General features: G+C 36.3%; 2 protein-coding genes across 7 annotated transcripts in view; both read left to right on the forward strand.

Annotated features, from left to right (window-relative positions):
• The window catches only part of LOC135224687 (moesin/ezrin/radixin homolog 1-like), a 255,569-nt gene extending 252,559 nt beyond the window's left edge, over positions 1 to 3,010 (forward strand). For all 6 annotated transcript variants that reach the window (XM_064263982.1, XM_064263951.1, XM_064263960.1 and 3 more), the window contains one exon: positions 885 to 3,010. In XM_064263982.1, coding sequence (XP_064120052.1) covers positions 885 to 1,049 — 165 coding nt within the window. In that variant the 3' untranslated portion in view covers positions 1,050 to 3,010. The remainder of the gene's footprint in view (positions 1 to 884) is intronic.
• Positions 3,011 to 9,860: 6,850 nt separating this feature from the next.
• Positions 9,861 to 19,765, forward strand: LOC135224716 (claspin-like). Its single transcript, XM_064264004.1, has 2 exons — positions 9,861 to 11,623; positions 13,255 to 19,765. The coding sequence occupies exons 1-2, from the start codon at positions 10,687 to 10,689 to the stop codon at positions 14,241 to 14,243; spliced, it is 1,926 nt and encodes a 641-aa protein (XP_064120074.1). The 5' UTR covers positions 9,861 to 10,686; the 3' UTR covers positions 14,244 to 19,765.
• Positions 19,766 to 20,091: the final 326 nt, after the last annotated feature.

A 20,091-nucleotide genomic window follows, 5' to 3' on the forward strand; every position in this document is an offset into this window, starting at 1 on the left:
ATCCCAAAAAACACAAATTCTGAAAGACTAAAACATTACTAAGTTCCCAGAAAATGTGTAAGAAGATGAAATGAAAGATGTCAATACAAATGTTTTCAAAATATCTTCAATATAACAAAAGTAAAATACAGAATAGGGGGGGATGCGTAACACACACACACACACACACACGTGAATAGTTGGAGCCACTATAAAAATGCTTAAAACCTATTTTGTTAGTTAAAACTCAAGAAAAATCCACTTGAAATGTTCATACCTGGTTTTTTAAATAATTTTATCACAAAAAGTGCATTTTATGATGAAAAAAAAAAAAAAAAAAGGAATTTGTATATATTCTCATGGAAAAATACAGTGAATAGGTGCATTTTCTGTGGATAATGTGGTGAAATGTTCCAAAGAGAATTCCGCCCGCGAATCTGGAGAACGCAAATATGGGTGGTCCACTGTACTAAAGAACAAAAAGTAGCTGGGCCCTCTCTACCTGAAGGGGCAATATCCCCTTGGAAGACAGACCAGCATACTCAACACAAGCAATGATGAATCAGAGGAAAAGGCACATCTTCTGCAATTTGCATCTGTCCCAAGGAAGGTCAACACAGAAAACAAGGAAGGTCGTCTAAAAACGTTGGCGTCCACGGGACATCTGGGCTGAAAAAATATAAAAGTGTACAGGCTTCGATCAATAAACAGGCTTGGGGGAAGGAGAGGAAAGCGATATACAACTCTTGAGGCATAGAATTTAGAAGAATGGAGAGTATTGATGTCAAGGACCACCTTGCAATCAGAACACTGCAGTAATTTTCAGGGATGAGCTGTAATTTTTATTGTTTAGACTAAGAGAAATGGTATTGTATTTTTAAGAATTACCTATGATTTTTTTTCAGGCTTTGAAACATGATCTTGAGAGTACAAGAGATACAGAGAAGGAAACTACGATGGACAAAATTCACAAGGAAAATGTTCGACAGGGAAGAGACAAATATAAAACCTTGAGGGAGATCCGCAAAGGCAACACAAAACGACGAGTGGATCAGTTCGAAAACTTGTAATAATATGCCATAGAGTCACTACACACTTCTGTTGAAGACCATCCTTATTTCCTTGTCCTATTTTCCTGGTATATTTTTTCTCTGCCATTATGTGAATTGGTTATTTTTGAATCTCATTGTTTATACACATTCACATTTTAGGCAAATGACTTTAAAACTTTTCATGTAATTAAGATATAAATTTACTAACTTTTGTTATAATCTCAGAATTGAATTTAGGGAAAAACTGATTTTAAACTCCTAATGTCATTGTATAGTTTTCATATAAGGAATCAAAAATAATGTGCATTATACATATACTTACGAACAATGTGATATGGACCACTCAGATGGTGCTGGACCATGCAAAGGACATTTTAGAACAACTTCATATACTGTCATCATCAAGTTGGAATAGTCGTATTTCCATTCCTGTCGATGCGCTGACTCAAAAAGTCCTTCAGGTTTGAGTAGCCGCCTACTTCTTCAGTCAGAATTACACAGTATCTTAACTGTGCTGATATGTGCCCTAAGCTATGTTTCTTGCAGTTTCTAGTAAAGAGAGAAGTTAGGTAGATTTTTACACAAAAAAAGATGCTGTGGGCAGCAGGAGTACAGTAAGGCCAAGCATTGTTATGGTGATTGTATATATATGTTGGTTGATGGGTAGTCTATTTTGAATATTGAAATTTGTATTCATACCATCTAGGTATAGGCCCCCTGTTTAGTGTTGTACAGGTAATACTACTACAAGATCTGATGCACTGGTATAGATCTGATATGTTTATAGCTTATATATATATTGTATTATTTGTAGGAGGGGTGGGGGGTGAAACAAATGTTTTTTTGTCATTAATTTTGGGAATCTTCTCAGCATTGCAATATCTTCTGTGATTAAAGACATAATCATTGATAATTTGATTGGTTGTTTGTCTCCTGTCACTTTTTTATCGTGGATTCTTTAATTGAATGTCAAGCAGATTTTTTCTTTTGATATAAATAGATAAAGTTACCTGTGATTATCCTTTGGCTATTGCTGAGGGGAAAAAAAAGATTATTTTCTTACTCTATTGGTAAGCTAAATATAAACGACAAGAAGACATTTAGATACCAGGATCTACCAATTCAACGATGCTTTTGTGCTTTTTTTTTTATTGTTTCAATTCCTCAGAAAAGAAATGCAAAAATTATGTTTAAACAAATTATGTTTAAACTAAATAAAAGTAAGCTGCCAGTGCCTATGCAAGAGCCTTCATCTTTTTCTGTCCTCCTTATGTCTTCCTGCATGTGCTTGTTTGTTATGTCTGAAAAGGACTTCATATTTTTTTTATGTAAATAGATAGATATATTTATCTGTTCCCCAAAAATCTAAAAATTCTTTTTATACCTTTGAAGGTGCTTGAAATCAAATTGATTCATGCCAAACTGTGAGTAGGTTATAAAACATTGACGAATACTTATTGTTTTGAGTTACTAGTAATACAGAGTTCACCAAAATACACAATTATTTTGCAGTTAATGTGACAAGCCTTTATTACAGGTATACTTTGCTTATATGTTGTGTATTTTATATGGAGAGCTTCAAATCAAAGTTATTAGAAAAATTCTTATTTCAAAGTGTGTCTTGCTGTTTATAGATATCTATAAACTTTGGTATCTGGTTTACATTTTATAAAGGTGATAGCTTTTATACAACTTATTTTTTATACACTTGTTTTCAAAAATGGCAAAATATTTAAGTTGTTGAATGTAGAAAAATATATTGATTTTTTGGAAAATTTGGCAAGATAAACAGGCAATGCAGGGTGACGCTGTAGATATGGCTATCCTTTGGGGTGTTGAATCTTCACAGCCATACACTGCTGTGTTTGTGGTGTTTCAAGCCTTGGTAGCTTTATCTAATAACCTAGCCTTTGATATGGAAAAATATTATACATTGATGAAATAATTATAAGTCATTTTTGAATAAATATAAAAGAAAATTGTTTTTTGTTAACCTTTGATAATTATTTGGTCAAGTAAAATTGTAGTGTGTGTTATCCATTATCTCTTAAATGTGATAATTTTTAAGTTTCACATATATTTACCGAGTTCTTATGCACAAGGTCAATCCCAAGGTACAAAGACCCCATTTCAAATATCCAGACTGTTTGTTATAGTATCTTGCAAGGCCTTATTCTTCCAGGCCAACTTCAACTATGAAGAAAGTTGGGAAGGGATTTTCATAAAATATAAGCAAATGGAAAAGAATTAACTTGAAATAGCCATGTGACTGCTGTTGGGCCAGTGTAATGACAGATGAAATATTACACCATGAATAGAGTGATGGTGACTCACGAGCTTTACTCGTTGACAGTAGAGATACACCAGTGGCTGATCGATAGCTCGGTGGAACTTGTGGCCAGGTACATTCCAGGTAAGAGGAATGTGATGGCCAACAAGCTAAGTCGTCGGAGTCAAGTTCTTGGTATGGAGTGGTCTCAGCATCAAGACATAGCGGACAGGCTGTTTCTCCTATGGGGAAGATTCACAGGCCTCTTCGCAATGTCCTTCAACAGGAAGCAAGAGCTGTACTGTTTGTTGGTCCCAGATCCGTTCGCTGTTGCAGGGGACACCCATCAGTATCCTTGGGACGATCTAGAGGCGTACACCTTCCCTCCATTCTGCTTGATCTGTCATGTCCTGAACAGAGCGATGGGTTCCAGGAATCTCAGGATGACCCTGGGAGCTCCTTTGTGGCCCCAAGCAGAGTGGTTCCCAGACCTTCTGTCTCTCATGTCAGTGGTTCCAAGAGAAATTCCCCCTTGGCACAACTGTATGCCAACAACATGTAGAGGGGTACCACGTTAGTAGGGTCCCATCTCTTCTTAGCTGGGGACCCAGTATTTCATGCGAGCGAAAGGCTTTCCTCGCAGAGCAGCTACTTAGATGTCCGGCTTCCTCAGGAGATCATCAGTGGATAGTGGATGTTTTGATCTTCCTCAGAGCTAAGAAGCGTCTCTGTTTCTGCTATCAAAGGCTACAGGGCTGTCTTGGGGTTAGTTCTACATCTGAAAAGCATGAATATCACTACATGCTGGGAGATCTCTTATGTTGTTCAAGAGCTTTTGAACAATCTTGTTCACTTCGAGAACTCTAACCTCCTACGTAGAAACTTACCCTGGTTCTGAGTAGTTTCACTTTGGCTCCATTCGAACCACTACTTTGATCGTCAGACAGGGAACTAGTTTTAAAAACAGTTTTCCTCCTGGCCATTTCTTCCTCGAAGAGAGTTGGAGAGCTTCGTGTCCTAGATTATGACATAGAACACCATGGGTTGGGGTCTGTAGCCTTCAAGTTTGTCCCGGAATTTGTGGCCAAGACTCAAAATCTCTGATTACTATGACAGATTTGCCTCATTTTCCATTCTTTTCCGAAAGGAATTTCTTGACAACCATCCTCGATAAGTTATTGCTTGGTCCTCTCAGAGCACTGTGTTACTATCTAAAAAGGAACTTGCCACTTAAGTCCTCGGTGTCTTTAGACATTTTTGTTACCACTGCCTGAGCCAAGAAGGAAGTGTCCAAGAATACCATTTCATTTTGGCTTCGTGAGGTGATTATACAAACCTACTCCTCACCTTCAAGTTCTGTCACAAATACTGTGCGTGCCAGAACACATGACATGAGAGACATAATTTCCTTTCTGGCCTTTGAGAAGAACTTGTCTGTTCAAAGGATTTTGAATGCTGGTCCCTGGCTTTGGCAGACCATTTTCACTTCCTTTTACCTGAAGGATGTTGACCATAGGTTCTTGGACATATTTTCCTTGGGTCCAGTGGTGGCTGCAGGTGACTTGTCTTTCTTTCACTTTTTTCCATTCATCATTCCTACTGGTGGGTTAAAGATTAGACATCATACACTGGATTAGGCTTGATGCAAGTGAGTACAGCAGCCTTACTGTTGCAGCACTATTTTTGTTTTCCATACTACTGCTCGGTAACATACTATACTACTTGCTCCAGCAAGGGGAGTGAGGAGTTGTGACAAACTCTGCTTGTGGTGGCATAGTTTGTTGCTTGAACAGATGAAGTTCTCTATCTTCCATGTATGCAATGAATCTGGACATATCTCATTGTATTTACTACCAGTGGACTGAGCTTTAGATGCCTATTTATTTAATCTCTCACAGGCTTAGACCCCCTTCTTTAGACCTCTCATTTGTGGGAAGGTGGTCTGGTGTGATGAACCTCCAGTTGGTTCAGGGTTCTGTGCCCCCCACCAAGTAAGAGTGCATCCTATTATGAAGACTGAAGGTTTGTTCCTCATAAAAACAAATGAAATATTTTTAATCAATTTGTATTTTTCATAGCTAACAAATCTGAGGTCTTAACATAGACTGTCAAACTCTAGCTGCCCTTCTAGTAATCCTGGGTTGGAAGAAAGACTAAATGCGTCGCAGGGTTCACGCTGGTTGGTAACCACACCCCACCACTTCTATGCCAGATGCCACAGATACCTTGCATATACAATCTTTGATTGTTTTTAAACAGTTTTCAGCTGGAGCCAGAAGATTTATCTTATTGTTAAGACCTCAGGTTTGTTAGCTATGAAAAATATAATTTTATTAAAAATTTGTCATATTCTAAATAAAGGGAAGTAGATATCTTCTGTTGTTGGACAACTGGCAGACAAAGTTGAATTAAAAAAGCAAAAGCCTTGGACTTTTTCGTGAAGCTGGGATTGTGATATGCTCCAGAGGCTTAGAAAATTATAGAGAATGGATAGATAAGGACCAGAGCCATAAGGAGAGCCCCTTTAGGGTGTTAGTACCGTCAGTCCTATCACATCTACTGTAGGCAACACGAAAGGGTGTTTACAGCATCCTTTCAGCTCCTAACTGCATCCACTTTTCATCCTTTCGTCTTGCTGTCCAGCCTCCCAGATTCACCTTTTGATGGTTGTGTTTCATCTCTCTTTATTTCCTAGATATCTCTTGTTTTTGCATTCCAACTACCCCAACTCCCTTTGTTTATTATTTTAAGTGGAAAGTGGCCCCAGTGGTTGACTCTAACTAAATTTCAGTCTGTCATATATCAATAGGAAAAATGTACTGAAAGAATACAGTTCAAGAAAAAACAGAAAACCAACATGAAAAGAAAAGTTCACAAATCAAGTAAAACTATAAGCCAAAACAATAGGAAGTGAAATCGCTCCATTACTTTTAATGATTACAAAAGTATAACGTGCAACCATAAGTAACATCTAACAGTAGTGAGGTTGTCACACATGCTACATTAAATTTGAAAAAAATAACTTCATAACATACACAGTTACAAGCCTCTTCATAATATGTGAAAAAGACAACAGTCTCGTGAGAAAGGATTCATTTAATAAATGAAAAACTAATTTATGTTGAAGAAATAACACTTAAAAAATATTACAGAAAACAATCAAGAGCTACAAAATCCAATGCAAAAAATAATGTGCATGAGCAAAAAACAAAAGCTAGTTATAAGAATAAAGTGTCACCTTTCATAAATGTCAAATTTGTCTACTGTGTGATGCATTCAACAGAGCTATCATTCAGTGGAGCGTAAGTGGACTTCAAACTAGGTTGAATGGAAAGTCCAATTTAAAAGACTCTCTGGATGGGAGTTCAGAAAGTACCTTTACCAAACCAGATTTGTATCAGTTGATGGGCCTTCTAGAACACTGCTGTCTTTGGCCGATATTGTAAAAATGAAACTTAAAAAGTTGAAGAGCTGAAATGTGCGATGAATTAATAGTTTCTAAACAAAAGCTTAATTTTGGTGGGGAGATTATGAGCAACTTTATGATATAGGGAGAACATCGAAAAAGTTAAACAAATATGCATCAAGAGATGATGTGATTTTTAGTGAAATACTATATTTAGTTGAATATGATGGAAGGTATAGATCAGACATATGGCAGGGGATGACAGGATTACGAGTGAACTGCAGCACTTTGGTGGGAAGAGTGTTAAGGACAACTCTAAGATATTGTTGTCCTCTCCTGAACGGGAAATTTAAGAGTGGAATCCTGGTGTTACATATGTATAACATTTCCTAGTATTCACGTGAAGGTACCTGGATATACAATACACATACTCTCACACACACACACACACTATATGTATATATATATATATATATATATATATATATATTATATATATATAGATATATATATATATAATATATAATATATATATATAACCTACGTAGGACAAAGTGGAAAGACATTGGCAGTTCGATTAAAACAACACAAACATAATGTAAGAACTGGTAATATGTCAAATGCATTATTTGTACACATACATAATAGTAATCATGGTATTAACTGGACAGACTCCAAGGAAATTATGTTTTGCAAAGATTTAGTGAAAAGAAATTTAATAGAATCCTGTATAATTAAACAAGATTGTGATAAGTTATTGAATATCAGCCTAGGTTTGTATAAAATTGATGAGATTTTAACGAAGGGCATTCTAAAACAAGTATGCTATAATAAGTATTAGGACTGTCCGGTAGTTGTTAACGTTGTTTGATCTTTAGCATCATTTGATCATTTGTCTTGCCACGAAGTCTTCTTGTGACTGTATTTGTTTTCTTGGCACTTGTACCTGAACCCTGATGAGGTGTAGAAATACATGAAAGCGCTCGGTTCATTTCACTTCTTTTCACCCTTCTCCTGACTGTATACATATATATATATATATATATAGTATATCTATATATCTATATAATACATACATACTACATACATACATACCCTACATCCATACATACATACATCACATACATCACACCACACACACACACACACACACACACCACATATATATATATATATATATATATATATATATATATATATATATATCTATATATATATCATTTTTTCAAGGATTTCAGGAAGAGTAAGTTCTCCGCTTGCCCCTATGTGCAGGCGCTTTGTATTCGCGGTATTTTTCTACGAGAAATATACACAAATTCCTGTGGTTTTTTTTTTTAATTCATTCATGAGACGCACTTTGTTATAAAACTACCCCCCCAAAAAAATAGGTATAAATTTTTAGTGGGTTTGTCTTGAGTTTTAACTAACAAAATAGGCAGTTTTAAGCGTTATTATTGGGGTTTCAGCTATTCCTGGGTTCAACGTATTCGCGAAGGGGTGTGGTACCCATCCCCGTGAATACACTCCCCACACACAAACACACACACACACTACACACACACACATATATATATATATATATAGTATTTTTTTTTATATATATATATATTATATATAGTATATATATATAGATATATATATATATATTATAGAAGAAAATAGCAGTCAAGTTTTCAGAATTAATAGATGGAGTGAGAGAAATTTCTCTACAGAGAAGGAAACGAGACAGTCCTGGGCCAAATTTTTAAGTAATGAAAACCAAGCTGTACATATTTATTTGAATGCGTTTAAAAACTTCTTAGAAATATCTGTTTTAAGGAAAAATTTTGTTTTTGATAGCCATTACATCGGCAAATTTATGGCACAGTAATACTTTCTGGTCGAAACTTTTGTTCTATTTAAAAATTTAGACCACGTTGCTACCTATAATCTCTCTCTCTCTCTCTCTCTCTCTCTCTCTCTCTCTCTCTCTCTCTCGTGTGATTATGGCTCAGAGCTGTGAGGGATGTTGACAGTAGGCCAGGTTACTATTTTTTTTTCAGTTCTCAGAAGTTCGTTATAGATGACGCCAACCTTAAACTGGCACAGACTTATTCTATCTAGGGAAACACAGATCGACTAAGTTCTCGATCAGACGTCGTGGAAGCACTAACATACTTCGGCTCGCCAAGTATAGTGCAGATTCCAAAGTAATCTAACTGTATTGCTCGACATTGTCGTAGCAGATGAGCCTCTTAGATCTCATTTCTGATGTATAACTTCAGTGTATAAAATTAAGTAATCTATTTTCTCTATATTACCCCTTTCCTCATGTTGACAGTGTTTTCATATGGAATGTTTGAATTAGAATTTAATAATGCATATGTGTTTAGCCTTTTTGATAACATCCTGATATTGCGATAATGGATTCATATAAAAAAACTAACCCTCCATAAAGCTTTTTTTGGGGGGAGGGTGGGGGACAGAGGACCCAAGTTCCCGAGGAAGTGGGAATAAGAGAGATGAAAATGTTTCATCGAAAATTGACAAGATTTCAATGACAAAAAACAATTAATAAAATTCTCAATTATTTTATTTTTTCTGGACACGTTCAAAAGATTTTAGCTATTTTCCTTGCCCCGTCAAAACTCATCGGTGATAACCATGGGTTGTTATGCCAGCTTCTAGAATTAAATCAAAGTGTGATTTGCTAGGTTTACTTCTGGAGGGAGAGAAGAAGAATATTAAGGCTGTTTGACTGAGAATGAAAGATAAGAGCATTCTTGCTGCTTTATTAGCAGGTCATACACTTTCTGCAGGTATGATGCCAGAAATTCTCATTCATTCAAAAATGACACGTTTGTGTGCTTCATTGCATATTTTCAGCTTGGTAACATGTTTACAAAAACTTACATAAAGTAAAATTGCAATTACATGAACAGCAATCAGATATAGATTTAGAATTGAATGCATTTAATATACTTATGAAAATGAAATGGCAAACCGCTATTGTGTTAAATAGTGATCCCGTTCGAGAAATTGTCAACACATGACGTCATGTAAGCTAATGACGTCACTTTACAAGGCCGAGAATAGCTGGAGAAAGCTGACACTAGCAATATCTTGTCCTCAAACGCCTAGATTATTAATTGTGGTAAGTTACTTTACTTGTTTTTGGCAACTTCTAGTAATAGGTAGTCGATACACTTGCAGTGAATGATCTAACATTGCTTATATTTTAGTAAATTAACATGTTAAGAGTAAGGTTCGAGTGGGAGGTCCTTGGCGCTGATTGGCTGGTGGCTCCCTCGAGCTCCTCCTCGACCAATGAGGACGAGGCAGGCACGAGGTCCTTTCACCCGGCGCCATATTAAGTGACACCTGCACTCTTCCCACCCGTATCTTTTAGCATTTAGGTCTCTCTTTACCCCGTCCCATCCGCTACGTGCATCACTGGAGTGTATTATGGTCGGTTTCGAAGACTGAGTTCTGTCTGTCGCCCTTGAACCAATCCTCTTCAAGGTTACCGTGCTTGCCAGTGAAAGTGTTTGTTGCTCAAGGACAAGGAAAGTTAGCCTACCTGAAGTGGGCTGTTTGTGAGGCCCTGGCTCTCGGTTGCGTCTGTTTTACCTGGTCTTTTGTTTCGGTTTATCCCGGGTAGCCTAGTCCAAAGCAGTGTTTAAAATCATTGGCCCCCTTAAGGATTTCAGTTTCAGAAGACGAGCTCATCCTTGTGTGGTACCCAACGTGAGTCGACTGTTTACATCGATTAGCGGATAAGTTGAATGGGATAAACGAAGGCCTATCATTCAGCAAAGAAGAAGCCAAGTGGCTTAGGCTAGTAGGATTACCAATTTAGGCTGTCCAAGAATTCATGGCCAGGTGTGTGTTTTGGGCATGAGATGGTCTACTGAAAATTGTCACAGGGCTTCGTTGCCTTTCGTTTTTGTATTTCAAAGCCTACAGGCTTAGGGTAGGTTATCGTCCATCTGCTTCGAATTATGGAGCCGCAAAATAACGAACAGTCTCCCTCTCCGTCGGGTTCAGAAGAGATGGAAAGTGATGGTGATAGTGAACAGGAAGATGAGTTAGAAAATGATAGATCAAGGGACTCGGATGGAGACAATGCTGAAGACAGTGATAAAGAAAATTCTGACAATTCAGATGATGACGATGATGATGATGATGACGATGACGACGATGATGATGATGATGATGACGATGAAAGTGAAGCCGAGGAAGGCTTAGATGATTCTGAGACTCAGAAGACAGTGTCTAACAACTCCAGTTCTGATAAGAATAGTGAGACCCCATTTAAAGGGAGAAAAAGTTCTAGTGGATCTTATGATGACTCCCCAAAACTTAAGGAGGCCAAACCAAAGAACCTGCATAATGCTGACGTTGACTGCTACCCATTAGATGATTTACCTCTAGAGGTGATAACTACAGTCGAACCAACAAACTACTCCTATCCAGTTTTGAAAAATATGTCCAATGGTGTTTTGACTCATCGAAACATATTTACAGAACATGAACGTGCCGTGTTGAGAGATATTATCAATAAGTATAGAAACATTGTCGATACACGAAGTCGAACTCGTGAGATTTATTTAGAGAAACAGAGTGTTTGGCAGCAGATTGTGGAAGAATACAATAGTACAGAAAATATTATGGTTCGCACAGAGAAGGAACTTAGAAAATGCTGGGATAACATGAAGTATAGGGCAAAACAAGCAGAAAAAGAAATGATGTTTAAGACAGAAAAGCTTGATATGAATTACGATGGGGTGGATCTTCACATTTTGGCGCAACATGCAATTGAAGAAGCAGTCAAACTACAGCAGGGAGGGACGTCAAAATCAGACCAGGCAGATGCAACAGTGAAAGCAGAACCAGGTGTTGCTATTAAAATGGAACCTGTCGAGAACCATGATGCAGGTAATTATACTTGGTATTTTTTTTATGTAGTTTAGGCCAGTCTATCTTGTTGTGTATAGCACCATTTACTTTCTAACTTTTGAAACAAAATTTTTTTGGAGAATTCATTTACTACTTAACTTTTGAAGTAAAAATTTTGTTTGGAGAACCCTTGTTAAGCTATGTCCATGAACAGAATTTAGAGGAATAAACAAAAGCTTACTTGGGCTGCTTACTGGATAAGATCCAATGCAGTGGTAGAGTCAGAAACAAATACAGTGGAGTCCCCATGTATGGCCCTTTTCCATGCATGTGACCAGTTGCTTGCCAACAGATTACATTTTTCTCAATTTTGAATATGAGGAATATGCAGCCTGCTGGCAAGCAATTGATCACAATGCATGGGAAATGGCCATATTTGGACAATTCGTTGCGATCAGGACATATTGCAAGGGGCAAGAAAGGACTGAATAGTAATCAATTGCGAGTACAATTGCTGTATTATATTTGGGAACGTTTGGTGCCCCCTTCCCTCTATGGGTCTGATTTCTTTGGGTAGGTTAGGTTTTTAGATTGTCCATTTCATGCTCTAATACTTTATTTAACGTGAAACTTTTGTTCCCATGAAGTCAAAATAAGTTCATATCCAGATTTTACTTTCTTATGTCACAGTTTATTTCTTTGAAATTAAGATAATTTTTTCATATTAGTACTGTATATTAAATAATAACCTATGGTTCAGTTTGGCAAGAGGTGGTGCTATGTATGACTTATGGATAAAACTTAACTTTAGGATGCTCAGTAGTTTTTCATATACAAATGTAGTGTGTAATACTGTAATGAAAATAGGTTGAGGTTAATGAAAAAATGTTGAATGTAAATGTGTCAGAATGTTCGTAGAAGTGAATATTGACCATAGAGCCGCAGTCTTTTATGTTTGAAAAGTAGATGACTAAGAAAGGAGGCAAGAATGATATTGCTGCAACGTCTCATGTCCTAAAAATTAATGCGTATACGTAGTACTAGGTATAAGGTCAAGTCAATGTCCCTGCTTTTTTTTAAACGGAGTTGTGATGCAAGTAGATAGTGATTAATACAGAACATAAAAGCTACTAGGCTGAAGTAAACAGAGAAAGTTATAGTTCAAACGACCATATTGTAAATATTGAGTGAGAGGCACAAAGGACTTGCAAGTTTGATGAGCCCCAGAATTGGCCGGGAGTGATTAAGTAAGTTAAACATTTTCATGAAATGGCAAGTGTGGAAGTGTCTTTAGTTTTCAGGTTAGCATAGCCAATTGCTTAAATAGTAAAGTATGGAAATAACTGTACTGTGAAGGAAAAATATACTGTTGAATTGAAACAATTGTATGTGGGTGGAGCAAAAATTCTGTGAATGCTGGCTGTTTAAAGTGAAAATGTATGATTGGGTAATTTTTTTTTTTTACAGGACTTTGCGGACATAGTATTTAGGTTTTGTGTATTTGTCATTCCTTACAGTATTTCACTCTGCATTTATTATCTTTGCTTTATTTCATAATTGTGAATAGTAGTTTGTAGCTTTTGCTTGATCAGTGTTTATACTGAATATATACATATAAAGCAAAAGACTGAAAAGAAATGATTCTGTTGTACTGTTCATTACTTTTATAGATGAAGATGATGTTGATAGTAATCCTGAGCTACCAGATGGAGAGAATAGCACTCCTGCTGATGAAGACAGGGAGCCAGCATTGAAGAGGGCTCGCCAGGAATCTCCTAAACTCTCTAGTCTCCTACTGGCAGCAACTCAGAAACACTCCCCCTTCTCAAAGAAAAATGGAGGAAAGAGCAACCATAAGAAGATTAGCAGTAAATTTTCATACAATATTCCTGAATGTACGAAAGTTGTTCACATGAAGAAGAAAAGTAGCCAAGGTTCCACAAGTTCAGCTGCTGCTACAAGTCTTAATTCAGTCTCAGATCTTCCTGTTTCTATACTTCCAAAAGGCCTAGGGGCATGTCTGTCCATTACAAATATTCCTAATCCAGTAAGTGGTGCTAATCATATAAGTTCTAACTACAGTTATCAGCACAAAGATGTATCCCCTCCACTTTTGACATCTTCTATGCAACATTCTATGAAGCCCATGCCCAGTTTAAGGAAAATGGTGCCAGGAAAACATCAAACAAATGGTAATTGTAAAAGTTTCAGTGGTAGGAGCTCAAAGAGACTCGGTTCTCTCGGGATGAAGGATAAAACTCACAATTTGAATAACTCCATTAGTGTAAATATGGGGCAGAGTTCAAATACTCTAACTATTGCACAAAGTTCCAACGCGCTAAACATTGGACAAAATTCAAATGCTATGAATAGTGTGAGCAGCGTGCATGGGATGAATAGCATGATGTCCTCAGGACCTTTTTCCTGTGACAATGACAAGAATGACTCCCCTGATAAGTTGCTCTCCATAAAACTAACTTCTCAACGACTTGAATTTGAGCGCAGAGAGCATGAATTGAAAATGAAACTCTTGGAGAAGGAACTACAGTCACAGACCTACCAGTCCCAGTATTGGGCACTAAAGTTAAAGTTGCTCCGTAGTGGGCGCGAAAGCAATGCCTTCAACTTGGCTGGTGCTACAAATGGTGATATTGATTAATGAGGTTGTTTGATAGGTGTGTGGTTTTTCTGTAGGTTGTGAATTTGTGATTTGTTGGAATTTTCCCTTTTTTTCTATGTAAATATTTGAAGGATGGGATTTTCCCTTTTTTGATATGTTTAGTCATACAACTGCATTTGTGAGTTTTTTTTTATAGGGTGGGTATTAGATAGAATGCATTTGTTCATATCGTCATGGTTGTGTATTAAACAGGTATTTTACATGTCATGTGTTGTGAAATTTAAATTTCCATGTTTAAGCTGTATCGATGGTTGTAGTATGTGTTGGATCTCAGATAGAGCCATGTAGCATTGTGTTTGAATTTTTATTTATTTGCATACAGTATGTGTGATATTTAATTTTCAGGGTGATGTTTTTATTGCTTCAAGGAATCAGAATATACCTGATGACTAACTTTTTCCTTTGGAGATATAGCTGTAAATACTGGGCACAACTAGTTACTACTTTTGGAATGAGAGATCAGTCAGCTTTATCACAGTTATTTTGAGAGATGTGTTTTTTTTCAGCCATTAGTGTTTCATATGCTGCAGATTCAGATGTCTTATTTGATTGGTTGGATTTTGGAACAATAAATTTACAGCAGGATTCTTTGACCATTTTTAGTACAATATTTATTCAGAAATGGCATCCATAGTGTTTACCTTAAAGGAAGGTTATAGTTTATGCACAGTATGTAAAAATTACCATAAATCTTCATATGCATAAGCAATTCAGTTAATTATCAGTATGATCTTGGTCTTAAGAATAATTTGATCTTTCTTGTAAAGCCTTTACAAATGTGGTGCTGTCATATATCATACAAGGAAAGAGTTATTTTTTGCAACAGCTCCATTATTTTTTTTATGTAATATTCTCATTTCTCTAGTGCCCTAATGTTGGGTTTTGTAATTTATACCATTTATAATATTTCACTTAGAATTACTTAATTCTAGTCTGTAAATTCTTAGACCATTATAAATTATTATAAAATTCCATAAGTTTAGTCATTTTTTGTTTAGGTCAAAATACAAGTTCAAAAACTACACAAAATATCTAAGTGATGAAGTTTTTAGAAGCAGTGTTGTGAGCAAGTAGTACCTTGTATAATGCCAGTGTTCTGTTGAATTTCAGTATTTGGATAGGTTCTCCAAGTGTATTCTGTAACTGAGAGAGAAACAAAGGTGTTGTTGCTTTTAACTTGCTTTCTCTTCCAAAACTTTTGAATTTGCATGTACTAAATGAATCAGATAAAGAGAAAGGGTTTCAGAAGAATGCAAAAAAATAAAAAAGATAATACTATAACGTAATGTACAGTACTTAGGTGGACTGGCAAATTAGAAAAAATGAAGTCATTAGTGTATGGGAGTTAACCTACACAGTCCAGGATATATATTATGAACACCCCTAGACTGGGCTAAATTTAAGGATGGCCAATTAAAAAAAAATCAATGGAAAGAGGAAGATAATGCATATGCACATGGTCTAATTCTAAAAAATTCTCTGTGTCTCCCAGGAGAACTTGAAAGTGAATATTTTCAACCATGTGTGGGGCCTCTTCCTAACAAGTTGTAAAAATATGCTCATTTTACCAATTGATAATTTTTTTTCTATAATTTTTAGAATTATAATTGCAGTTCACACAATATAATAACAGATAAGAACTAAGATCATTAACAAATAATTAGTAGTATATATTGTAAAATATTTATGAGTTGTCATTGGATGGGAATTTTGGACAACATTCCCATATGACATGTCAAGGCAAACTGATCCCCCTCTCCAGTACAACTAGCTATTATTTGGGGTAAAAGTTGCCATGAGTCATTTATGGCCCATGGAAGTGATCTGAACACTTTCTTGCAAAATGCATTCAAACTATATATATATGTTACCCAGAATCCTACCCAAAGTTATAAGTAAACATATATGTATGTTACCCGTCCACAAGGGGTTACGGGAGATTCTCAGGAAGATAAGTTATGGCGTCTTACCTAAAGTATACGAGTAAAATTGGAGAGTTTCAGCAAATAGTGTCAGGAAGTAATAGCCTGGGTTACCTGAACAAAATTTATAAACCTCATTCATTTATTAACTGATTTTGTTTGATATCCTTAGAATTAGTGGTCTTAATTTCTTTCATAACCATCAGAAATAACACCAAGTCTGTTGTTTATTATGTACCATGGTAAGTAAAAGACTACGGCATTGAAAGATGGTAAACTGATATTAATGCCTCTTGATTTAGATTCTGTACTCTTCAAAATGTCTGCCATCTTTATCCCTTGGAAGTTCAAATGAAGTCTGAACTGTCAGAATACTGAAATTCAGCTGATAAACATGTTTATCAGGATTAGAAAAAAAAAACTTTTTTACAAAGATATTCTCTTGGAACTTTTATAAATAGTTTTCATGTATAGATCTGATGGTGTCTTTGTGCAAAAAGAGAGTTGCACAAATTGTATTTTGTGTGACAGTTGCTTAGATATTGTCAGTGTTTTGTATTGCTTGGACTCACTGATGTGCAGACAGTCTGAACTGGTTGAATTTTATATTAGGTTGGTTGGTATATTGTTGTGGATAAATGTATAGCTTTCAGTAATTCTGCTGTGTAACTGTCTTGAATGTGTGCTTCCTTTTTTTATTTATTACAAAACTTTTTAGTGCTAAGTACTGCCATTGTTAACTTATTAATGTAGGATTAATCTATTTATTACTGTACTGATTTTGAAATATGAAGTTACCTAGACAGGCATGCAATACAAAATACACTGCTTATGTAAAATAATCCAATTCTTTGGCTTTTTGATTGATCTTTTAATATTATTATATGGTTGCTAGCATATTAAACCATGGGACATTTCCTATATGTACGAACTATATGTTGCTGCATAGGCAACAGTGACTATAGCAATGCTTAATGGCAATTTGCTAAATCAGGTTGCAATGTTAAATTATTTTTTATATTTGTACAGTTCAAAGTATGGGTGGCAGGGGGAAATATTTTTATATAATGATTTTATTGTTTGAAGGCTTTTCCTGCCAACAAGCTTAGTATAATTTGTGAATGATTACTGTACATGTAGTTGCAAATCTAAATTCTGTATGGCTGATTGAAATCTAGGTGTTTATATCAAGTTTGTAATTAATTTCCAGTTTTCAAACAATCGATATAAATTGGTTAGGTGAAAGGGAATGCTGATTTTACTTGTTATTCGTCGTGGATTTTTTTAATCAGTTTCATTGTCAATAAGTGAAAGGATTGGACCTTTGTATTTTTCTTATTTCCTTGTTGTTTGTTGCCAGGATTTGCATCTGGAGAGCCATTTTCTTCCATGCGTTATTTTGCAGTGTGTTTTTTTTCTGTTCTGTCAGTATAATAAGACACTTGAGGATGCTTTTCTCTCATAGAGTGAATCCCTACTTGTAGTTGCCATATAGGAAAAGACTATTTCTTAGTACGTATATTTATAACAGTTTTGTACCAAGAACCTTTTTTCATATGCTGTAGCAATAATTTGGCTTTGTAATTAGGTTGTCATTTTATTTTCATCAAAATTTAGGCTTCAAGCACAAGACCACAATTAAATCGTGAATTGAAAGAGAAAATAAACTATCGGTACTGCCAATATTGACATGGAATTTTCCAGAAGCTTGCTCATACAAAGATTGTCAGATTTATTAGTTGATAAACATATTTTCAGAGTATTGTACTGCTCTAAGGAAGATGCAGTATACTGTACCTAATAGTTTTATTAATGACATTGGTTTGGTACATTACTTGTGTCAAACATTTTTTTATAGTTTGCAGTGATTGTTGTGAATTTATGATGACAAGTCTGATCAATGCTTTAGTGGATGCTTATTGCCATTAAGTGCAGTACATTTTCAGTTGCTGTTCACATTAATTTCTGCAAGGGTTACCATTGATCCCTCGATGTGTTTATGGATTTCTCTCATATTTAAGTTACTGTTTATGGCTAGGATCATCGTTGAATTATTACTGATGAGGCTTCTTTAGGTTTTAAGGTCTCTTTATTTATGAGTTTTTCATTATTTATGGGATTTTGGTGTTTGGGGTGCTAGAGTACAGTTTGGGCTTATGACTTTCTCCTGACAGTGTTTCGATGGGTTGTGGAGTTTTTTTATTTTATTCCTCAGGTTAAATAGAAGCGATTGTGTTTGTATTGAGTGTGAAATGGGAACTGATATGTCATAGAAATGGGAAGTACTGTTATAAGGAGTTTTGTGCTATGGTGTATATTTGTTTAGTTGCTGAAGAGGCTTATCTTATGATTATTGAAAGAGGTTTTTCTGTTCCTACATAAATGCAGCTCACAATAATTTTCTTGGATTTTTACATAATAAAAACAAAGTAGACCATCCAGAATAACTAAATGCAGCATTAGTCTACTAAGGCAGTATCACTTGTGATTGAGTGAAGGCAAGATTTGTCACAGGTATTAGGTCTTTCATGTTAATTTATTTTAGCTCAAGTTCATATAGTTATTGGTGAACTATGATAATTACTTCATAACTACAGGTTTTATATTTTATCTGGATTTGAACCACATGCTTAGCAGAAATGTCTTTTCTCAATTCAAGTTTTTTTTTTCTTATAGTTCACCTTTTTGTATATACAAAGCGTAAAAAAATTGTCTTGACTACCACCTCCCATCACTAAAACCAACTGAAAGTTTTATATCTGTTTGCTCATACGCAAACAAACCATTAGTCTTATCAATAGGATAATTGCCAGTGCCCAGCTGGAAAGGATCCTATTGTTAAGACTTCAGGTTTGTAGCTATGAAAAATACAATTTTGTACACGAACTTCCCTGCCAGATATATACTTAGCTATAGTCTCCGACGTTCCGACAGAATTTCAAATCTCGCGGCACACGCGACAGGTAGGTCAGGTGGTCTACCTTACCCGCCGCTGGGTGGCGGGCGTATGAACCAATCTATCTCTCCAGCCAGATTTTTTTCTGTCGCTGAAGCGATAACAACTGTTGTCGTTTCTTCCGATATATTCTTCATTTCTCGCTTGCCTGGAGATTGATTTGGACATTTTGGTGACGTATTCGCTCTATGTTGGCTTGGCATACGCTGATTGTGGACCGTTATTGACTTTGCGCTGGATTTTCCTGTAGAATGTGATTTTGATTCTGTTTCCAAAACTCCGGTTTTGTTTAGAGTATGTGTGACCGATGGATGTAAGGTGAGGTTACCGAAAGCTGCGGTGGACCCTCACACTTTCTGTGTTAAATGTAGGGGGAATGAATGTTCGTTTAGTAACCCGTGTCAAGAATGTGAGGTTTTGAACGAAGATGAATATAAGGCTCTTTCTTCTTATATTAGGAAACTTGAAAGGGATAGGGTACGTAAAGCTTCTTCAAGGAGCTCGAGCAGGTCGAGAATGAGTGAGAATGAAACTAACATTAATGTAGTTTTAGAACCTTCCTCCCAGGTCTCAGCTCCTGCTCCCCGCACCGAAGCCGTAGATTCTTCTTTCGGAGGCGGCGGCCTCAAAAGCTTCCTTGTGTTCTAAGGGGAAGACAAGAATCTTCGTACTGAGCAAGGTAAGAGTGTCAGTGATGATAAGTGCAGTGTACCCAGTGATGTGGAGGGTGCGTCTGACCGGCTCCTTAGTGCCTCCAGGCCTAGACCTCTTCCAGACTCCCAGTTCCAGTGGAGGAGGAAAGTCGAAAGCCGCAGGAGGGCTAGGGAGAGCCCCCACCGGTCAGGCGTCCCCTCGGCAGATCCTGAAGTTCGCTCCCAGGCTGCCTTGGATCGTAAGAAGAAGAATATTCTTCGCCAGTGTTTTTCGTCATCCTCTTCTCCTTCGCCGA

The sequence above is a fragment of the Macrobrachium nipponense genome, chromosome 20 (assembly GCF_015104395.2).
Source record: "Macrobrachium nipponense isolate FS-2020 chromosome 20, ASM1510439v2, whole genome shotgun sequence".
Taxonomy (NCBI): domain Eukaryota; kingdom Metazoa; phylum Arthropoda; class Malacostraca; order Decapoda; family Palaemonidae; genus Macrobrachium; species Macrobrachium nipponense.

Bases quoted from the DNA above. Each gene is read 5' to 3' on its own strand.
- LOC135224716 (XM_064264004.1), top strand. From the start codon at position 10,687: ATGGAGCCGCAAAATAACGAACAGTCTCCCTCTCCGTCGGGTTCAGAA. The intron at 11,624-13,254 runs GTAATTATACTT...TTACTTTTATAG, and splicing joins TGTCGAGAACCATGATGCAG to ATGAAGATGATGTTGATAGT.